Source organism: Diaporthe citri (genome assembly GCF_014595645.1).
Source record: "Diaporthe citri strain NFHF-8-4 chromosome Unknown scaffold_5, whole genome shotgun sequence".
NCBI lineage: Eukaryota > Fungi > Ascomycota > Sordariomycetes > Diaporthales > Diaporthaceae > Diaporthe > Diaporthe citri.
In genome coordinates, this window is record NW_025064850.1 from 3,488,257 (window position 1) to 3,505,269 (window position 17,013).

The 17,013-nt window shown below is 52.6% G+C and overlaps 6 protein-coding genes across 6 annotated transcripts; 2 read left to right on the top strand and 4 right to left on the bottom strand.

Annotated features, from left to right (window-relative positions):
- Positions 1-3,977: 3,977 nt before the first annotated feature.
- On the top strand, positions 3,978-4,683 carry INS49_011570 (uncharacterized protein; the record flags this gene model as incomplete). The annotated part of the gene is made up of 2 exons (XM_043172283.1): positions 3,978-3,983; positions 4,042-4,683. The coding sequence occupies 2 exons, from the start codon at positions 3,978-3,980 to the stop codon at positions 4,681-4,683; spliced, it is 648 nt and encodes a 215-aa protein (XP_043024028.1).
- A 1,197-nt stretch (positions 4,684-5,880) lies between these two features.
- On the bottom strand, positions 5,881-7,194 carry INS49_011571 (uncharacterized protein; the record flags this gene model as incomplete). The annotated part of the gene is made up of 1 exon (XM_043172284.1): positions 5,881-7,194. The coding sequence occupies one exon, from the start codon at positions 7,192-7,194 to the stop codon at positions 5,881-5,883; it is 1,314 nt and encodes a 437-aa protein (XP_043024029.1).
- A 703-nt stretch (positions 7,195-7,897) lies between these two features.
- Positions 7,898-9,440, bottom strand: INS49_011572 (uncharacterized protein; the record flags this gene model as incomplete). Its single annotated transcript, XM_043172285.1, has 2 exons — positions 7,898-8,959; positions 9,378-9,440. The coding sequence occupies 2 exons, from the start codon at positions 9,438-9,440 to the stop codon at positions 7,898-7,900; spliced, it is 1,125 nt and encodes a 374-aa protein (XP_043024030.1).
- A 503-nt stretch (positions 9,441-9,943) lies between these two features.
- On the top strand, positions 9,944-10,603 carry INS49_011573 (uncharacterized protein; the record flags this gene model as incomplete). The annotated part of the gene is made up of 1 exon (XM_043172286.1): positions 9,944-10,603. The coding sequence occupies one exon, from the start codon at positions 9,944-9,946 to the stop codon at positions 10,601-10,603; it is 660 nt and encodes a 219-aa protein (XP_043024031.1).
- Positions 10,604-11,147: 544 nt separating this feature from the next.
- On the bottom strand, positions 11,148-11,942 carry INS49_011574 (uncharacterized protein; the record flags this gene model as incomplete). Its single annotated transcript, XM_043172287.1, has 2 exons — positions 11,148-11,629; positions 11,828-11,942. The coding sequence occupies 2 exons, from the start codon at positions 11,940-11,942 to the stop codon at positions 11,148-11,150; spliced, it is 597 nt and encodes a 198-aa protein (XP_043024032.1).
- A 560-nt stretch (positions 11,943-12,502) lies between these two features.
- INS49_011575 (uncharacterized protein) lies at positions 12,503-16,160 on the bottom strand (the record flags this gene model as incomplete). Its single annotated transcript, XM_043172288.1, has 7 exons — positions 12,503-12,506; positions 12,563-12,836; positions 12,893-13,068; positions 15,375-15,424; positions 15,482-15,697; positions 15,759-15,834; positions 15,955-16,160. 7 exons carry the CDS (start codon positions 16,158-16,160, stop codon positions 12,503-12,505), a joined length of 1,002 nt encoding a protein of 333 aa, XP_043024033.1.
- Positions 16,161-17,013: the final 853 nt, after the last annotated feature.

Below are 17,013 nucleotides of genomic sequence, written 5' to 3' on the forward strand. Positions count from 1 at the left end.
AGTGGGACTCTCGGAATAAAAAGTCTCTGGAATGTGGTACGGAGCAAGTAGGATGAGTAGGTACCACCCTCTGGGGCCCTCCGGGGCAGAAAAGGAGAGAGGTAGTCGGTGGACGGTTTCACGTGAGCGTTGATGACCAGGTGAATATTTTTATTAGTCAATGGGAGGAGGATCTTAGGTAAAAGCAATCAAGAGCTTTGCGGGGAAGGATGGTGTATAGTATGGGCTTCGGTGATAGCCTCGTAATATGGTGTTTGAAGGGTGAGGTGAGGTGTGGTGCAAGCAGGCGGTAGTGGTCCTGTATAATAGGGCAAATGGGCAAGTCAGGACGGGGCGAGGCACGGCAAGGCAAGGCAGTGCGAGGCGAGGTAAGGCACAACAAGGCCAGGGGAACGGCGACCGGTGTGTGGGCAAAAGGGTTGCAACCGGCTAGTCTAGCACGAGTTATGACTGGACGGCTGCTGGACAGCAACCAGTAGTAGTAGCAGCCGGTAGCAAGAAGGAGGAGAGACTCTTAAAAAGGGCGAGCAAGTCAGGTGCAGGTACCACGGAGTACAGAGCAGGTAGCGTGACGGACAGAAAGCGGGCTACTGGCGGTAGCAGACTGGGGGCGGACGAGGGAAGGAAAAAAAAAAGGATTTTTGATTACCGTATTATGTATAATTAGGACGGCTAGAGAGGCAAAGAGGCGACAGGGCGGCAGAGACCAGGCGCTGCCATGTTCTCGCACGCCATGGCGCGTTACCTGTGGATTGGGTAATGGAAACAGATGCGGATCCAAGCAGCGAGTATTTCTTTGTCACCTGAACGCCCGAGTCGAGCCTAGCTGTTGCAGGGTCGTCCAAAAGGGCCCCTGTCTCGCATCCTCGCCTGCCCGTGTGACCAGACGCAATCCGGGGATTTGAATTCTGTGAAGTAATGGAAAATGAGCGCTCCCTGCTTGGACAACTGATGTGCGTGTTTGTCGCATGGAGTGGGTGGATGAGGCTGATCGTGTCCAAGCGGCTTGGGGTTGGAGATCAGTGTCGGTAGAGAGAGCATTGATGAGTTGTTGTTGGTTGCTAGGTTCCCGTTGGAGAAGCAGCTCTCTCATCTGGTCCTACACGTGTAGGTCCAGGTCCGCAGTACGTACTCCGTACCTAGGTAATGTGCAGAAAGGCCGACGGCACAACCAGCCAGACGAAATTTCTTTGCACTTTTTTCGCCTCCCCCCCCCCGGGCGTCGCCTTTATTAGCGTTGAATGTGTACATGACGCTACAAGGCACATGGGTACACCATGCTGGCAACAGTGCTACATGTACGTGCACCTGCGTACTTCTGCTGCCATGCGGGGTGTTCGGTAGCAAATGTGAGTGGCCACGGCGCAAGTTGGCGAGAAAGCTTCCAACCAGATGGGACTCTGCGCTCTGATGCTTCTCCTTGTCGAGATCTGCTGCCTGCTTTTGCTTTGCTGCGCTGTGCCGTGCTGAGCTGTTGCTCTGATGCGCTGGCTGCCCAGGTGTCCAGCATCCAGCAAGATGCAACAATAATGACGAGCAATGAGATCAACCCCAAACACCCAACCCAGCCGCTCGATCCCTCACTCCCTCGCTCCGTCCCTCTCCCTCACTTCCATTTGCATACCTCGTAACCTCACATCTCATTACGTCTTTGCAATGCAGCCGGGCATTTCCATGACAAAGCGCAACCTCCAGTTGGTTTCACAGGTAGCAGCATTTCCGGCCACTCTGCCACAGACCACAGCACAGTAGTGTCTGGTGAGCTGCACATGGGTCGACCACCGTAGACTAGTGGCTCGTCATGGCAGCCCAGCAGCCTCGTGGTCCCAGACACGCCAAGCAGACCAGCCGTTGACTTCAGTCTTCTGCACATGCTAGCACCTGGGCCAAGTCCCAGTGCTAGGCCAGGCAGACCCAGATACCGGGGCCGACGGGACAGCAGAGGACACATTTCCAGGTTTTGCCGACGCTCTCAGGTCTCCAGTCATTTCCTACGGTCCCCGGCAGCTGCGATATCGCATCGTCCTCGAACGTCTCCCACGGCTGCTGACATGACCACAGCCTCGCGTGGTCACGCTATGGCACGGGCGTGGCGTGGCTGGCGTGGCCGCTGGCCGCTGGCGCGCGACATCCGCCCTGCGCCATCCGCCTGACACCCGCATCTTCCCGACGCCGTCTCTGGGACCACCCAGGCCACTCCGATGTTAGGAGAACCGCTGCGGCGACACTCTCAGCGATGTCGCACACTCTCGGTACCCAAGCTGTCAGGGCTGTTCCAGGCTCTCCCAAGCTTCTCCTTGGGTCGCAGACAGGAATTATCAGCAGCCGCTAATAATGTCGGTGCAAAGTTTCAAGAAAACGAAGGTGAATTGGCTCCTCCATTCCCATGGGCCGGGGGGAGCCGCAGCCAGCCGCCCCGGCTTGTCTGGCCATTAGGTAACGCTTTGTCGACAAAACCGCACTCCGTCCACGTGCCGTGCCCAAGCCGCAGCAGCAACTCCGTGGCTCGTCAAGGGAGGCCTGCTCCCCGTCCCACTGGTCTCCATCGGGGTCCCGTTCGCCTGCATTCCGTTCCTGGGGTACCGTTCTAGCGCTGAGGCACCCTGGTCCCCCGCATTCCAGCCAAGGGGACTAGGGTCCTGCCTCCCTTGTTGAGACCGTTCTCCTTCTCCTAGCCTCCCGGGGGGCCCTTTCGCCTCGTCATGACCCTGTCTCTTATTTGCGGGCATGGCGCTTGTGTATCGGCCGAGACGGACAGCCTCGTGACACCAGCCCAACGGACACAGGCACCCTGACGGAGAGCACGGTCCGATTGTTCGGCCGATACGCCTGCATCATCCCCAGGACCTCACTTCTGTATCCACCACGTGTTGCTACCAAAGTTTACATGCTTTCTTTCTGCCTTTCTGTTTGTACATGCGAAGTCTGGGTGTCTCAATCTCTGGCAGCCAGTGCACCACAAGGACACGAGGGACACGCCTAGTGCTTGGACCCAGCTGGCTATTCGCAGCTGCTGAGTTTCAACCTGCCTCCAGAAAGTCGAAGCTGAACTGCTGCTGGGCTCATTTCTCTCCTTTTCTTATCTTATCGTCGTTGCGAAATTGGGTTGGATATCTTGCTCCCCATCTCCTCGGGCAATCCGGGAAATGAACGATGCACATTCAGCATCAACTCTCCTTGTGTCTCCACCTTTACCTGAGCTGAATAGAACAACGCTCACATTTTCTGAACTAGGAGTTGGTGCTTCCTCGGCGGCAACCGCCGGCGGTGTGTAATACAGAGACTGATAAGATACCCTCCATCAGGCACCAGAGCCAGGACAGCCTCACGGATATCACACGAAGTCAGCCTTGTGGGTCAGAATCTGTCTGACGTGCATCTGCGAAGGCAACCAGCGCGCTTCCAACTCCTCGGGTCACAGCTCGCCGCACTCACTGCCAATCAAATCCATTTCTCAATGACGAAACTGCCCGTTGGGTCAGCATTGCTTTCAGTCTTTCATACCTGATTTCCTTCACCTGTGATGAGTGAGTGGCGTGATAGGGGGTTGAGGGTCGACGGTCAGATATGAACGCCGTGGCGATGCCCAACTCTGGAAGAGCTAACCCACGATGGTCTCTGCCTGCTTATTGCGCAGCCGCGGCCCTAACTCTTGTTGGAGGCTTCCGATACTGTTGGGAGGCTCAGTCTGCTGCCCCCGGTAGTGATAGTGACCGAATCGTGCAGGGCGACGAGGTGGGAGAGGCAACGATGCAGAGTATCCACAGCATGATGGTCTTCACGGCGCAAGATGGGTGTCGACGGTGAGGATATAAAAGGCTGGTGGATTTCAGGCATCAAGTTGGAATCTGGGAGAACAGATCATTCCCTCACAAGCAGCCTCCTGGATTACAGCTCAACATTTAGACAATCGAATTTTAAGAGCTCTAGAATAGAATTGATCGCCTTTACTTCTTCAACAATTTCTCAACATCAAGATGAAGGTCAGTTATCTGTGTCTCAACCACTCAAGTCTCCTCTCCCTGCTGACAAGCGCACCAGTCCGCCATCATTCTCGCCTTTGTGGCCACTCTGCTTCCTCGTGGGGCCGTTTCAGCTCCTGTCCCTGTCTCCATCGCTGCTGTGGAGCTGGGCCAGTCTGGTTACAACCACTACGTTAGTGCTGCTGCTCGGGATGAGCTCTCCACTGCTGGCCGCTCTGGCTACAACTCGGTGGAGGTGACCGCGCGGGACGCTACTACAGCCGCCGAGACTGACGGTCGCTCTGGGTACAACTCTATTGACGTTTCCACCCGGGCGGTCTCCACTGGTTTTGAGACTGACGGACGATCTGGCTATAACTCCATCGAGATCGCGGAGCGCGACAGCACCACGAATGCTGAGACGGCCGGGCGGTCTGGTTACAACTCTGTGGAAGTCGTCGAGAGGACATTGACTACCGACGCGGAGACAGAGGTTCTGAAGATGAGCGTCCTTGGATTGGGAGGGGGGGTAGGCTTTCGATACGACGAGCCTTGCTCATTCCCGCCATCCTGGAGCCAACGTCTGAACTCGGAGATCTTTAGCACATGGAAGATGACGACTGGACTGAAAGACCCCCGGCCTTACCTCGACAGCCCATCGGACACGCCCGAGTGTGGACACAAACAACGAACACGGAATTTCAACAGTCACAAGAGCTGAGATGGATGCGTCTAAAAGTACCAACACATGGGTCAGAGACAGACCCTGCATGCGACGTGACATGAAATCACCAACAGCGTGTTCAGCCCTACTCCACCTGCAGGATCTCATGCACCTCGTGCATGATCGTGATCGATTGTGCCTCGCTGTGTGCTCGGGATGCCGAGGACTTTTGATATCTGAGTTTTCGAGACAACGTTGGCACTGGAAAGTCGCTGCACGATGATGTTGTGCGGCTGTGCTCGGATTTCGTTAGCTCCTTGTGTGGCACAACTTGAGAAGTTATGGCCACTCGAAATGTAGTACTGCGGTGGCGCTTGGCGGCCGAAAGATGTATTCGTGGTTTCAGCTCTGGACACAATATTCTCTTCTTCTCTTTTAAATCTTGAAACGGTTCCAACGATGCTGGGTCGGAATAGAAGAAATCAACGACACGCAAAGAGGATCCAAATTCAGCTAAACATTATCCTGCCCATTTGTTGTCACAGTGGTAGCAACAACTTTTCCTAGCGGAATTAGTAAAATCAACCTGCTTATCAATTATCATGTTTGATACTTTTTACAATCTTCTTCTAGCAAGAAATATGGAAGTCATTTGTCAAGAGGCCACTAAATACACGCAATCAGCATGGCCAAAAAGGTGGTTACTTCTACAGATCTAGAGCCCACGCGGTGTATTTTGGCGTGCTCCTGTGTCTTCTGCTTTTTGTCTGTATCTGGTCATTTTGCGAAGTGAACGTGTTCGTAGAGAATACCAAGTACTTGGGAAATCGTCAAGCAGACAGATAAATCCTATCCTAATACCTACAGGACTTGATCTACACCAGCTAATTCCATAGAAAGTCATCCCACTCAACTGGGCAAGGTTGGACCACAAAGGTGGTGTTTCAAATCTTTGGAGATTACACTACAGTAGACCTCCGCACACGATAGCTAGCGAATAATCTTTTGTAATCCCTTCGCATGTCACCGAACACCCCCGCTATACATTGTCCTACAAGTGCTTACATGTAAGCATACCAGCGACAGCTTGAAAACATTCCACTGGCACGAAAACGAGTCACAAAATCTCTGTCTCGGTCAACTGAATCTTCAGCAGTGAAACTGTTATCATTTCTGTCCATACAAATGATGGCGGGAATCTGGTGCGCTCCATACGGGACCTTTAATCAACCCCTAGTGCTTGCCATTCAGGGTTTACAAGCCCTTGGTGGAGTATCCAAGTGGCATACCAACGAGGTACTTTTGCTTGCTTGTGACTTTGCCCTGATCGTCAACGCCTTGAGCCCCCAGAATCTGGATGTCCGCATCCTTCTGGAATACCAGCACGATATCAGAACCGCCAAACTCGAAGTGCGAGATCTCGTCACCCTTCTTGATATTCACATTCGGCTGGATGGGGTACTTCTCGCCCTGCTTGGGTTCCCAGGCCAGCTTGACGGAGGAGACCTGGGCCATCCCGATCGGCAGCACCGCAACGTAGCCGAGAAGCTCGTTTTTGATGATGACGCAGCCGCGGGCCTGGAGGAACTGATACCCTGCCTCGTCAGGGGCATCGAGGGTGTCGAAGAGCTGATTCGTATTCCTCTGCTTTTTCGGCTCCTTAGAGACGTAGCTGCGGTGTGGCTTCAGCTTGCCGGTGTCGGGATCCGCCACGACTTGCAGGTAGGCAAGGCCTTGGATGACGTTGGCCTCGACAACCGTGCCGCCCACCGGTGCGTGCTGCCTGTGGTAGTCGAAGGTGTTGAGGAAGGCGTGCATCCAGGTGCCGCCCTTGAAGTGGCTTGCGTACTCGCTTGATTGCAGCAGGTCGCTGATGTTCCACTCCAGGTCCTTGATGTTGACCTGCTCGTTCTGACCGACCGGCCACGCGCCGTCGAAAGTGCTATCGGCAGGGTAGACCACGACCCGGTCGTAGTTGGCGTTGTTTGGGTCGCCCGCGCTGATGGGGCGCATTCCCTTCTTGAGGTGTCGAGCGAAGAGCTGATTGAAGTTGTTCCAGCCGTCTGACGGCACCACGGCTTCGCCGTAGTTGTACTTGGGCGAATCCTGGAAAGATTGGATGGCTTGTTCTGTGATGGATTCATTGGCGTTCATCCAGTCGCCGATCTTGTTTGCGAAATCGACAGTCCACTGGCTCAGGGGAGCCAGAGGTTTGTCCACAGATTCTGGAGTAATCTGCGTTGAGTAGAGAGGGGCATTGAGCGGAGGTTGGTCCAGGATGAAGTAAAACAAGCATAGCGTGTTGTAGATCAATTTGCCGTCGCAAGTCTCAGACGGAACCCATTTCAGCATGCCACTTGCAAATAGCAAAAAGTCTCGGGCACTGAACACACCCCAGTCATTAATCTGAGGGATGCCATGGGATCTTGCGGACTCGACAGCCTGACCCAGTGGATCGATGTTGCCTTCGAAGATTTTCTCCACAAGGCTGTGGGTAATCCATGGGTCAACTTCCGCGGGCAACGGGAATGGGCGGGGGTCCGATGAAGATTTGGATTGTTGAGGCATCGTGATGATGTTCTTTGAGGGCTGGAGTGTCGAAGTGCAAGTCCAAGTAAAAGTGGCCGTCAATTGGGAAGCCAATACTTGAGATAGGAACTATACCGCCACAAGCGCTTTCATCAGCGCTGGAACAATGGGTTCCTTATATACACACCTATTAATGAGTGTGGAACAACGGATGGTGCTAGACTAAAGCTGCAGCACCGGCAGAGGCCCGAGATTGATGAATCAAGGAAGCTGCATCACTCCGGTTCTGCAAAGGTGGCTCAGCTCTCTACGATTGCATGCTCACTTCCGCTCATAGGCACGTTCAGCAAGTTGCAAGGTATCCTTTGTACAACCCTGCACCTCGAGGATCTCCGGGTGTGCAAGCCTACTGCATGAGACTGAGGTGACCTATTGGAAGGACTGCATCGATTCACGAAAACGACCTCTAGTCTGCCTAGGCATATCGAGAATCCTGCAGCCAGCCATGAGCGCCACCTTCTTTCAATCTCCCCGCTTTGATGCGCTCATTGTCACAACAGGCAAGGCGGCGTTTTCAAAATCTCGTCAAGACCATGGACGCTCGTGGATACACTAGTAATCACTCGGGTCGTTCCATGGGGTCTTCCAAGCCTGAAGGAGTTCTCCTGGTGCGGCAAATTCTGGTTTTTGGTATCTCTTGATCATCATGATATGTGCCAGTTCATTGAAATTATGTTTGTCTTTAAGGTAGCATCCTATTGGGCTCAGATAATAAAGCGGAAGAGACGACGCTGGACGGTGATACGGCTGTTGCAGATATCACCTGCGCAGGCCAGCTAAGTCCTTCGTGCCACTCCTCATCGAGGAGACTGTCGATATGTTTCAGAAGCGCGGCAGGCCATCGTCGCAAGTGCCAAAGGCCTGCGTTCAGACTCATGAGGACACCATAGTGCGCCAAAATCACAACAGCCACCGCGTGCCGAGCTGAGCACATGTCCAGAAAAATGGAGTCCACCTCGTTTCCCCATCCCCAAATAAGCTTCGTCTGCCGAGAGTCCCCCGGGTTGTCCATGAGAAAGGCAATACTGGTAAATAGTATTTCGATAGCATGGAGACATGCCTGCTTCTGCTGGCTCTCGCAGTTGCGCTCTACCAGGTCGTGGAGGAGAGCAAGATGTGGAAATCGTTGTTCTAAGTCGTCGACAGGCTCACGTCGGATGGGATTGAATTTCGATACCACCATTGAATCCTCCCAGGGCTGTGATGTAAGATTGTTTTGAACGAAGGCCGTCGTGCTTCTGCCAAGCTTGATTGCGTGTATGAGCTCTGCCACTGGGTCAAAGCCGGCTGGCTCACCATCCCGGCGGACCGGTCGGAGAGTGGGCTCTGCAACAGCGTATAGAGTAGTGAAGGCAGCAAAGCCCAGGAGAGATTTTTGCTGGCACTCCTCGGGCTGCTGCAAGTGCGGGCCCGCTCGAGTTAGAGCGGCATGCTGATGGGCCGTCGCCCGAATACACCATCTTGAACGAGACCGGTCTTGGTCAAAGAGCTGAAGTGCTGCAAGGGCGAGGATGCTGTTCAGCAGACAATGATGAGAAAAGCCCAGCCGGACGAAATCGTATTGGAAAGCCCGGGCTCCATCCGAGTAGTCGGCCGTAACGGGATGCCGGTGCCAGAACTCCAGCAGCTCGAGATCAGCTAGACTGTCCTCGTTGAGCGGCGTTCTCGTCAGAGACGGGGAAGAGAAGCTGCATGCCAGGTTGTAGCGTTCGCAGTTCCGACACTGTGGGTGGACTTCATTGCACTAGAGTGATGTGGCTCAGCCAGTTGATGCTACGGCTGTCGCGGCCGGAGATAACGGGACCAAGACGGCACGTCGCCTTCTTGCCTTGATATGTCTGTCCTTGCACTGCTCGCAGCCCTCGTGAGGCTTGCGATGGGGCTTGCGCTGCCTACCCATGTTGATAGTGATGATGTCGTCTCCACTTTGGAGGTGTTGTTGTCCAGGAAAGGTTCTCGCACGCCGTTCCCATTCGCTTTCGTGTAAATACGGCTCTTATTAGAGTTATATGCACTGACCGAACCCTGCACGAGTGGGTTTCACCGGCCCTGTCCCAAATTGGCGGCTTGGCATGATTGGCTCACCGTATTTATACGACTACCTCCCCGGCATGTAGTTTGGTAAGTACCTGGATAGTCATGACACGCACTACTTCACTTACCTCGCTGGTGATGTTGCACCGTCGTAGCCGGACACATGTGGTGGCTGATGTCTCTGTGGCCATGACGGCCACGGCACTCGGACATAACGAGATCAGAGAAGCCGACAGGTGAAGCAATAGGCATTTTTCAGAGTAGATTATAGAGTAGATATGTAGGAGTTACGCGTGGCTTTCTGTATCGACAAGATTTCAAGCTTCTTTGTTGTCTGTCTGCTACCTCAATCGCTCGACCAACCAATCAATCAATATGCCTCGAGCCGTTCTTATAACCGGAGCAACTGGAAAGCAAGGAGGCGCAGTTGTGAAGAGTCTAGTGCAAGCCAAAGCAGATTTCACAATCCTCGCCATCACCCGCAACCTCAGCTCTCCAGCAGCACAAAAGCTCAAAGCTTCGGCGCCAAATATCTCATTGGTTCAGGGTGGCCTCAGTGACGCACGAGCTATCTTTACAAACGCCAAGAAGGTGGCACCTGGCGCAATCTGGGGCGTCTACAGCATACAAGTACGCCTACCGACCTGAACTGGGCTTTTCGTCTCAGTCGCTGACTCCAGATAATTAGAACCCAATGGAAAAAGGTCAAGCAGTCGATATCGAAGCTCAACAAGGCAAAGCACTCATCGACGCGTCTCTGGCAAACGGAGTGAAACACTTCGTGTACAGTTCCGTGGACCGGGGCGGCGAGAAGAGGTCGTTCGAAAACCCAACACCCGTTCCTCACTTTGCCAGCAAACACAAGGTGGAGCAGTACCTGCTCGAGAAGACGTCTGGCGGCAGCATGGGCTGGACTATACTCCGGCCGGCCGGCTTCATGGACAACTACGTCCCCGGCTCGATGGCCAAGGTCGTCTTCACAGCCTGGAAGGTGGCCATCGACAAGGACCGGCCGCTGCAACTGATCGCCTGTGCCGACATTGGGCACTTTGCCGCCCAGGCTCTGATGAATCCAGACAAGTACCGGGGTCGAGCGATCTCTCTTGCAGGCGACGAGTTGACATTTGACCAAGCCGCTGCTGTGTTCAAGCACAAGATCGGCAGTGGCATGCCGACGACCTATGGCGTGGTTGGGTCTCTTACACTCTGGGTTTTGAAGGATGGCACCATGTTCAAGTGGATGGACAGTGAAGGATTTGGGGCTAATGTTGAGGAGCTGAGAGGAGATTATCCTGGAATGATAGACTTTGGCACTTACTTGGAGAAGTACAGCGGCTACAGCCGTAGTACATGATGAGGCTTGCTCCTTTATACAACATCTAATAGTTGTGGTATGTACAAGTTTGAGGGGTATCAGAAGGGAATGTAAGAGATACTGGTCTTGAGCCCCTATAGAATTCCAAACAAAACCTTACCCAGTAGAGAAAAAGTAAAAGTAACAAAGGTTCCCTCCATGATCCCTGCAAAGCCCGCCACAACTCCATCACGTTGACTCTAGGATCTTTGGTCAGAACCATTTTGTCTACCTGAGCTGCGTCATGCTTTGAATCTTTGCCTTGGATTGACGACCCGTGAGCCACTGGTTATCTTCGTACTAAAAGGCTTGAGTGTCTGCTGGAAAGAATAACACGACGGGATCAGGTGATGTGCTCTCTGTCATTCCCTTCATCAAGGCTCCCTATGAGCATGGGCCACACACTGCCGTTGCTAGGCTTGTGGTCAACGATATCACTGGTGGTCGTCAGTCTCAGAATGGCGCGGGTCAGTCTGGGGCATGTGACGGTGTGCCACTCACTGGTCTGGCTTCCCCAGTTCATCGTCCAGGTATTTCAGTCGTTTTATCCCAGTCGGATGGTTCCCAAAGCGGATGAACTGGATAGCCACCTGGCTCTTGTGAAGGTTACGGCTCTGGAGCTCTGTGATGAGTTGACGAATAGGTCGTTCTGCGCCACAAGTGCCTTCTCTAGCTCCTTCAGGGAGTTCCAGACCTCACTTGTCAAGATGTAGATGCTGATCGGGCGAGATTTATCATTCTTTCCCCAGGTTATCCGCCTTTTCTTCTCGCCCGGTCCAGAGGGCAGCTTGCCAATGACTTTATCAGCTAATGCCTTCAGCGCTCTCTCAATGAAACAGACGGAAGAGGCGCTCTTGTCGAAGTTGCTTTGTACAAACTGAATGAGCTTCTCTGTAGCTTTGTTGTGCTGCATATTTTCAGGATCTGAAGTACATAGCACATCAAGACCGTTCGGGTCAGCAGCCTCGAGGATGTGGGCCAGATTGGCGAACGTTCCAGGACCTGACCCTTGAATTCTCGCATTTACTGTGAATTATCAACGACGAGAATCTACTCGGATGTGTGTTAGTAGATGTTTCTTTGACCATGACCGGGGATTGCCCGTTAGAATCTTGATCGCAGACTCACATGATCTCGTTGCTTCAAGAACGGCATTGCCTGGTCCTCGCCTTGAAGCAACGGACGGAGCTTTGAAGTTTTACTCCGTGCTCTCCATGTAGTCACATCTTCCAAGGAGATGTCCGGGAACGTGGTCCTCTTGTAATCCCTGGATCGTAAACGAGTGACCGTAGTGCGTGAGCTGTTCGTCAAACTCGTTGTCACTTCCTGAGCTGGCCATGGCTGGTCTTGGAGTCGCACGTGCCCAGTTTGGCGTTGAATATGGTCTGGCCTGATCGTATTCGTTGGTGCGTGTGTAGGGATGTCAGGATTAAACCCTTCCATCAGAGATATCGCGGAGTATGTTGAGTGTACGTCATGTCTCCCGTTCCGTTCCGGCAATGTAACTGGCAGCTGCCCGCTCTCCATCCTCTGCAACCCCTGATTTCCGTCGTTATGGTTCCATGGCTCTGCGGGAGTTTTTTGGCTGCGAAAACTGGTGCCTCTGCTAGGAAGCAGCCCAATTGTTGAAATCTCTCCGCGGGTGGTGTCTGGTTCTGTTCTATCGGATCGATGGTTGTGGAAGGTGTGTGGATTCAATATTGAGGTCTTGAGGACGTGCTTTGCGTGTCGTCGATCCCCTCGTGCTGCGAATGACGGAATTCTTGACTTCTGTGGCTAAGAGATGCTGATGATGTCGTTGAGATACAGCGGGACAGACGGTTGTGTGGCCAGTCAGTGGTAGTCCGGATCATGTTTCCTAATTCGCTCGAGAGTACTCGCGCGTCATGCCGCAAGTCTTCATCTACGAGAAGATGGTCTAGCACAAGTCTGACAATTCGAGGGGTGAGTTCGTCTGACCTTCGGCCATTTCTCTGGACAAGATCGAAAACTTCGTCGACTGTCTTCAACCTTGCCTTGCCGTTGTGGAAGCAGTCGCTGCGTCCAAGATCACGCTGCTCTGGAGCAACCTCGTTGTTCTCGTCCCGGCGCCGTTGCTGAGACTCTATGCGACCGCGCCGACCAAAGCAGACCCATGGAGCAGCTTCGATGAGAACACATCCGAGGGACCACATGTCTTGAAGGGGACCCACTACGAAATCAACTTCATGATTCCAGTAAAGCTCAGGTGGGCCTGAATGATGTCAGTTACTATCGAATAACAGAGAGAATGCCCCTAGATCGACTCACAGTAAGTCCGGGTACTCCCACTGTCCAATCCAAGTCTTCCTGAGCTATACGGCGCCGTCTTTCTCGTATGGCTGTTTCCAATGCCACCAATCTTGAAGGTCAAGTCAAACTCGGTGGCAGAGACATCTCCACGTTCAAAAACGAATATGTTCGATGGTTTGAGATCCTGATGAACACTGGTGGGGACAGCTGATCAGTACGTCGTATGCAAGAGCAAAGTTAAGAACATACCAGCTGGCCCCCGTCCTTTTCGGGTATGTGTTGTGGGCGACCAGGAGTCCCTTCGCTACTTGAAGTAGACTTGACTAGAAAGCTTTTGTCTCTTCAAGTGTAATGGGAGGGTCATTCTCCCCGTAAAGCTGCAAAAGAGAGCCTCGCTCGGCGTGCTCGAGCATGATTGTGTACTGTAATCCACTTCCTGGAGCCAACGTCGGACATGATAGCTTCCAATGTATTTGAGGATATTATCGCAAGGCTTGGCGTCGTCGAAAGCATGATAAGCATTGATCTCATTTCGATAGTTTCTCTCGTAGGGAGAATCATGTGACTTGAGCACAATATTGTCACTTGCCTGCAGAGTTCCAGAGTCAGCTGAATGTCGGCGAAACTACGCGGAGAATCGTTGGGAAATTCACCAAATGTGTCTGCGAGGGCGTGTCTGAGGCATGAACCTTCGCGAGCCGGATATTCGCTGGCCTGCCTATGTTCTGGGAGCCGAGATCACCACTAATTGTGAATGGCAGTATTTGATTCGGTTGTAGATCTCTGTTGTACATCCGACTGGGTCCAGGCTGGACCGGGCAAAACATCCATTGGTTCTTGAAGAAGCTTGTCCAGAAGATTTCGCCATCATTGGTGCTGGGAATGAATGCTGGGCGTTCCCGAAATGGCAAGATGTGATCGTCTCTACCGCTTCGCACGAAGTGTTTCAGATATCAGACATATGACCGACCAGTCATGGACATCCAAACAAGGATAGACAATATGCGCAAATACTGATTGCGGATATTCTGGACCTGGTAGTCCAACCCCCCCCCCCCGGGTCAAACACAATTTCTTGGACATGGGCTGTGGTCCAGTATTGGGTCAAACAGTGGATAGTGGCGAACCTGGCGGGTGATCCTTGAGCCTCATGGCCGGTTTCAAGGTTTCTCTCGACATGCTCTTTGAATAGGTCGAAGCTATTCTCTCCGTGGTCTCCTTCTAGCGATGCCATTCCAGGGTAAGATGGAGCAAAGTCGAATCCAGCAACGGTCGAGACTTAATCGCAGTCTTGTGCAGTATCAGCACGAGCTGATATCTTGCTCGAATTCGAGGAGTGTTAGAGGGGTACTGGGGACATGGAAGAAAAAAGGTGGCTGTGTGCTTCAGTGGTAACTCTTGGGTCCCACAGGGCTCACAGAGGTGGGCAGTCCAGGTTGATAGAGAAAGATAAAAAAGGAGGTGCTGACTGACAGCCACAATGACGGGAATCGGCCTCAACCCACTCTATAAGTAGTGTTACACAGCATGTTGTGACGTGCACGCCAGGAACATCTGATTCGATCGAGTCCAAGGAATGACTGGTCAAGGTCGAACCGAGTACTCCTGGGCTCTAAAGCTCAGCCTCTGTAAGCAGAATAACAGTACTGCAAGTTACAGCCAACGCTGGGCTTGGGCAGGGCAGTCAAACCCTACGGCTTGCTAGTTTGTCAACTTCGCCTTGCTCAGACCCTGAGCCACGGCGCGATCGCAGGTCTTGAGCGTTAACAATAAGGCAAATTTCGGTGAGATCTGCCTTGCGTTGGATTAAGGAGTGCTCGCACGCGGACACGCATGCTCACACCCTCTCCCGGGGCAGCTCGAGAGCCTCGAGCCCTGTACATTAGTACCTCCCGAAAACCATGAAGTCATACTTACATCAACAATAAACGTTTGGTGTTTCCTATAAAGAGCGCGAAAACGAAACATAGGCAAACTTGAGGAGTGATAGTGCCACCATCTTTCCGGACGTGAGCACCAGGCACATCCACAATGAGATGGACCAACAGGATCTCAAGTGTTAGCCCTTCCCACACAACGACTCCATTGCGAAGCGACCAATTCTGAAATCAAAGAAAATCTTTCTAAAAGGAGGTAGAAGCTAAAGAAGTACGACCCGTTGAATCGGACAAAGTGACCGGTTCCCTGCCCGGAAGATTTCCTATTGTATAAGTCTTCGCTGCGTCAGAAATTTAACACAAAACTACTCCAAAAATAAAACAGAGATCCGGCTGCTTATACAAAGCTCGTCATGAATGAGTCCTCTCCAAATGCTCACTGCGAAGTCCAAGTGAGGTACAGGAATTAGCAAATGCCTTCCCCCAAAGAAACACCCCTCCGAGGCCCGAGCCTCCTGCGCCTGACTATCGCCATGTACACTGTCCATATCAGCATGACTAGTACTGTCACAGGCACACAGATCTCAATAAACAACAAGAATGCGCCCCGATTGATTTCCCACGATTGGGCATTGTTCTGGGGAGTGTCGATGATAGGGGTACTGAAGAATGTCTGGTTAGATGTCAGAGAATCGGTCGACGACCTCATGCTTGAAGTCACCAGTCTTACCCCTATGAAGGCGCCTGGCAGAAGAACTAGAGTAACGAAGGTGATGACGCTCATGGATGCGGAATCTCTTGCTGTCGCGCGGGCGATTTCGAGCATGCTGTCTGTCACTTTCTCCATCCTCAAGGCGGAATCCTCCATCCTCTCAGAAATTCCGTGCCCACTGAACGTGAAAAGTTTATTTATTTCCATGTTGTATGATTGGAGAATAGTATCATACTAAGATGTTGTCTTAGCTCATTGCACTGGACAGAAGCTTATTACAGGCAATGTTACTCACCAAGCGTTTTCCATCTTCAATGAGCAGGATCAGGGCTTCAATCGTGGCGGTGTCTGCCTCAAGATCTTGCTCGAGACTAGTGACGCGTTAGATGAAATGCTCGAATGATCCATTTGACTCTGAGAAATCCTTGATTGCAGATGGGAATTGAGCGGATCGATATCTTCGTCGGTAATATCCTCGGATGCTTCTCAACACACCGATCTTGAGGCTAATAGCCAATTTTGCTTCCTGCAATTTTCCGGTGAATAAGTTGAGTCTTTGGAACTCAGCAAATGAGAAATCCTTCAGCTTTTTTTCCAGATGGCTCGATATTCTTTTACGCTGGTCGGCTTGAACATCCAGAGGTGGGTTCGTCTCCCGAGTCTTCTCGGCCTCGGCTTCTGGTACTGTCGCGTTCATTGCTTTGCATAGTTTTGTAATTCCAGCCTTTGTCGCGTTGAAAGCTTGCATAGGACCTTCATGTGCTTGTAAAGTGATCTGTCGATGAAGGCTGGGCGGCAAGGGGACGAACTCCCTTCCCCTAAGTCCCAAGTTTCTCGATCTCGTCTTGCTGGTCCTTCCAATTCTTAGCATGGCCTCATGGGCCGAGTTTAGCACAGAACAAAATGAACGAAGGTAAACGAACCTGTGACAGCCGACTTGGAAGCTCCACCGCGTATGTGTCGTCATCTCGTTCCTTGATTGGGTTTCTGTTGGCACTACTGGGGGCAAGGCATACTGGGAGCTCAGCCGTCTCTACCTACCTGAACGTTGATGGCAGTGGTGGGGAATTTCTCCTGGAGGTACCCCTTCAAGGCGTCCTAGGTGAGCCTGTAGCGATATATAATCTGGACAGCCATCCTAGCGAAGCCAATGAACGTTTCAGTATTGCAAGATTTGACTTCGTGTAGCGAGCTTCCAAGAGATTTGGGGGATGTCGAGTACAAGCGCAAGGCTCTGGCGCAGTATGCCTTGCCCACGGGCTTGCAGACCGGGCGTCGTGGCTGCTCATGCAGATGGATCGCAAACGGTTCGCATGGGCCTGGTTGTACAACTCAGTCTCCTCGGAGGAATCAATTCCCGTGAGTGGCCAAACTGGGGCGGCAAGCCTTGGCAGCCACATGTTGTGATGCTGGTTGTAATGGGTGTTGTGAAGTCAAGAGAGCAACCCACACCCCCCGTAAGTGTTGGGGGTGGGGGGAGCCCCATGCGGATCTCTCTTTGCGGGGTTAGGACCTCCGAGGCTGGAATAGGGGTCCATCAGCCACGGAGC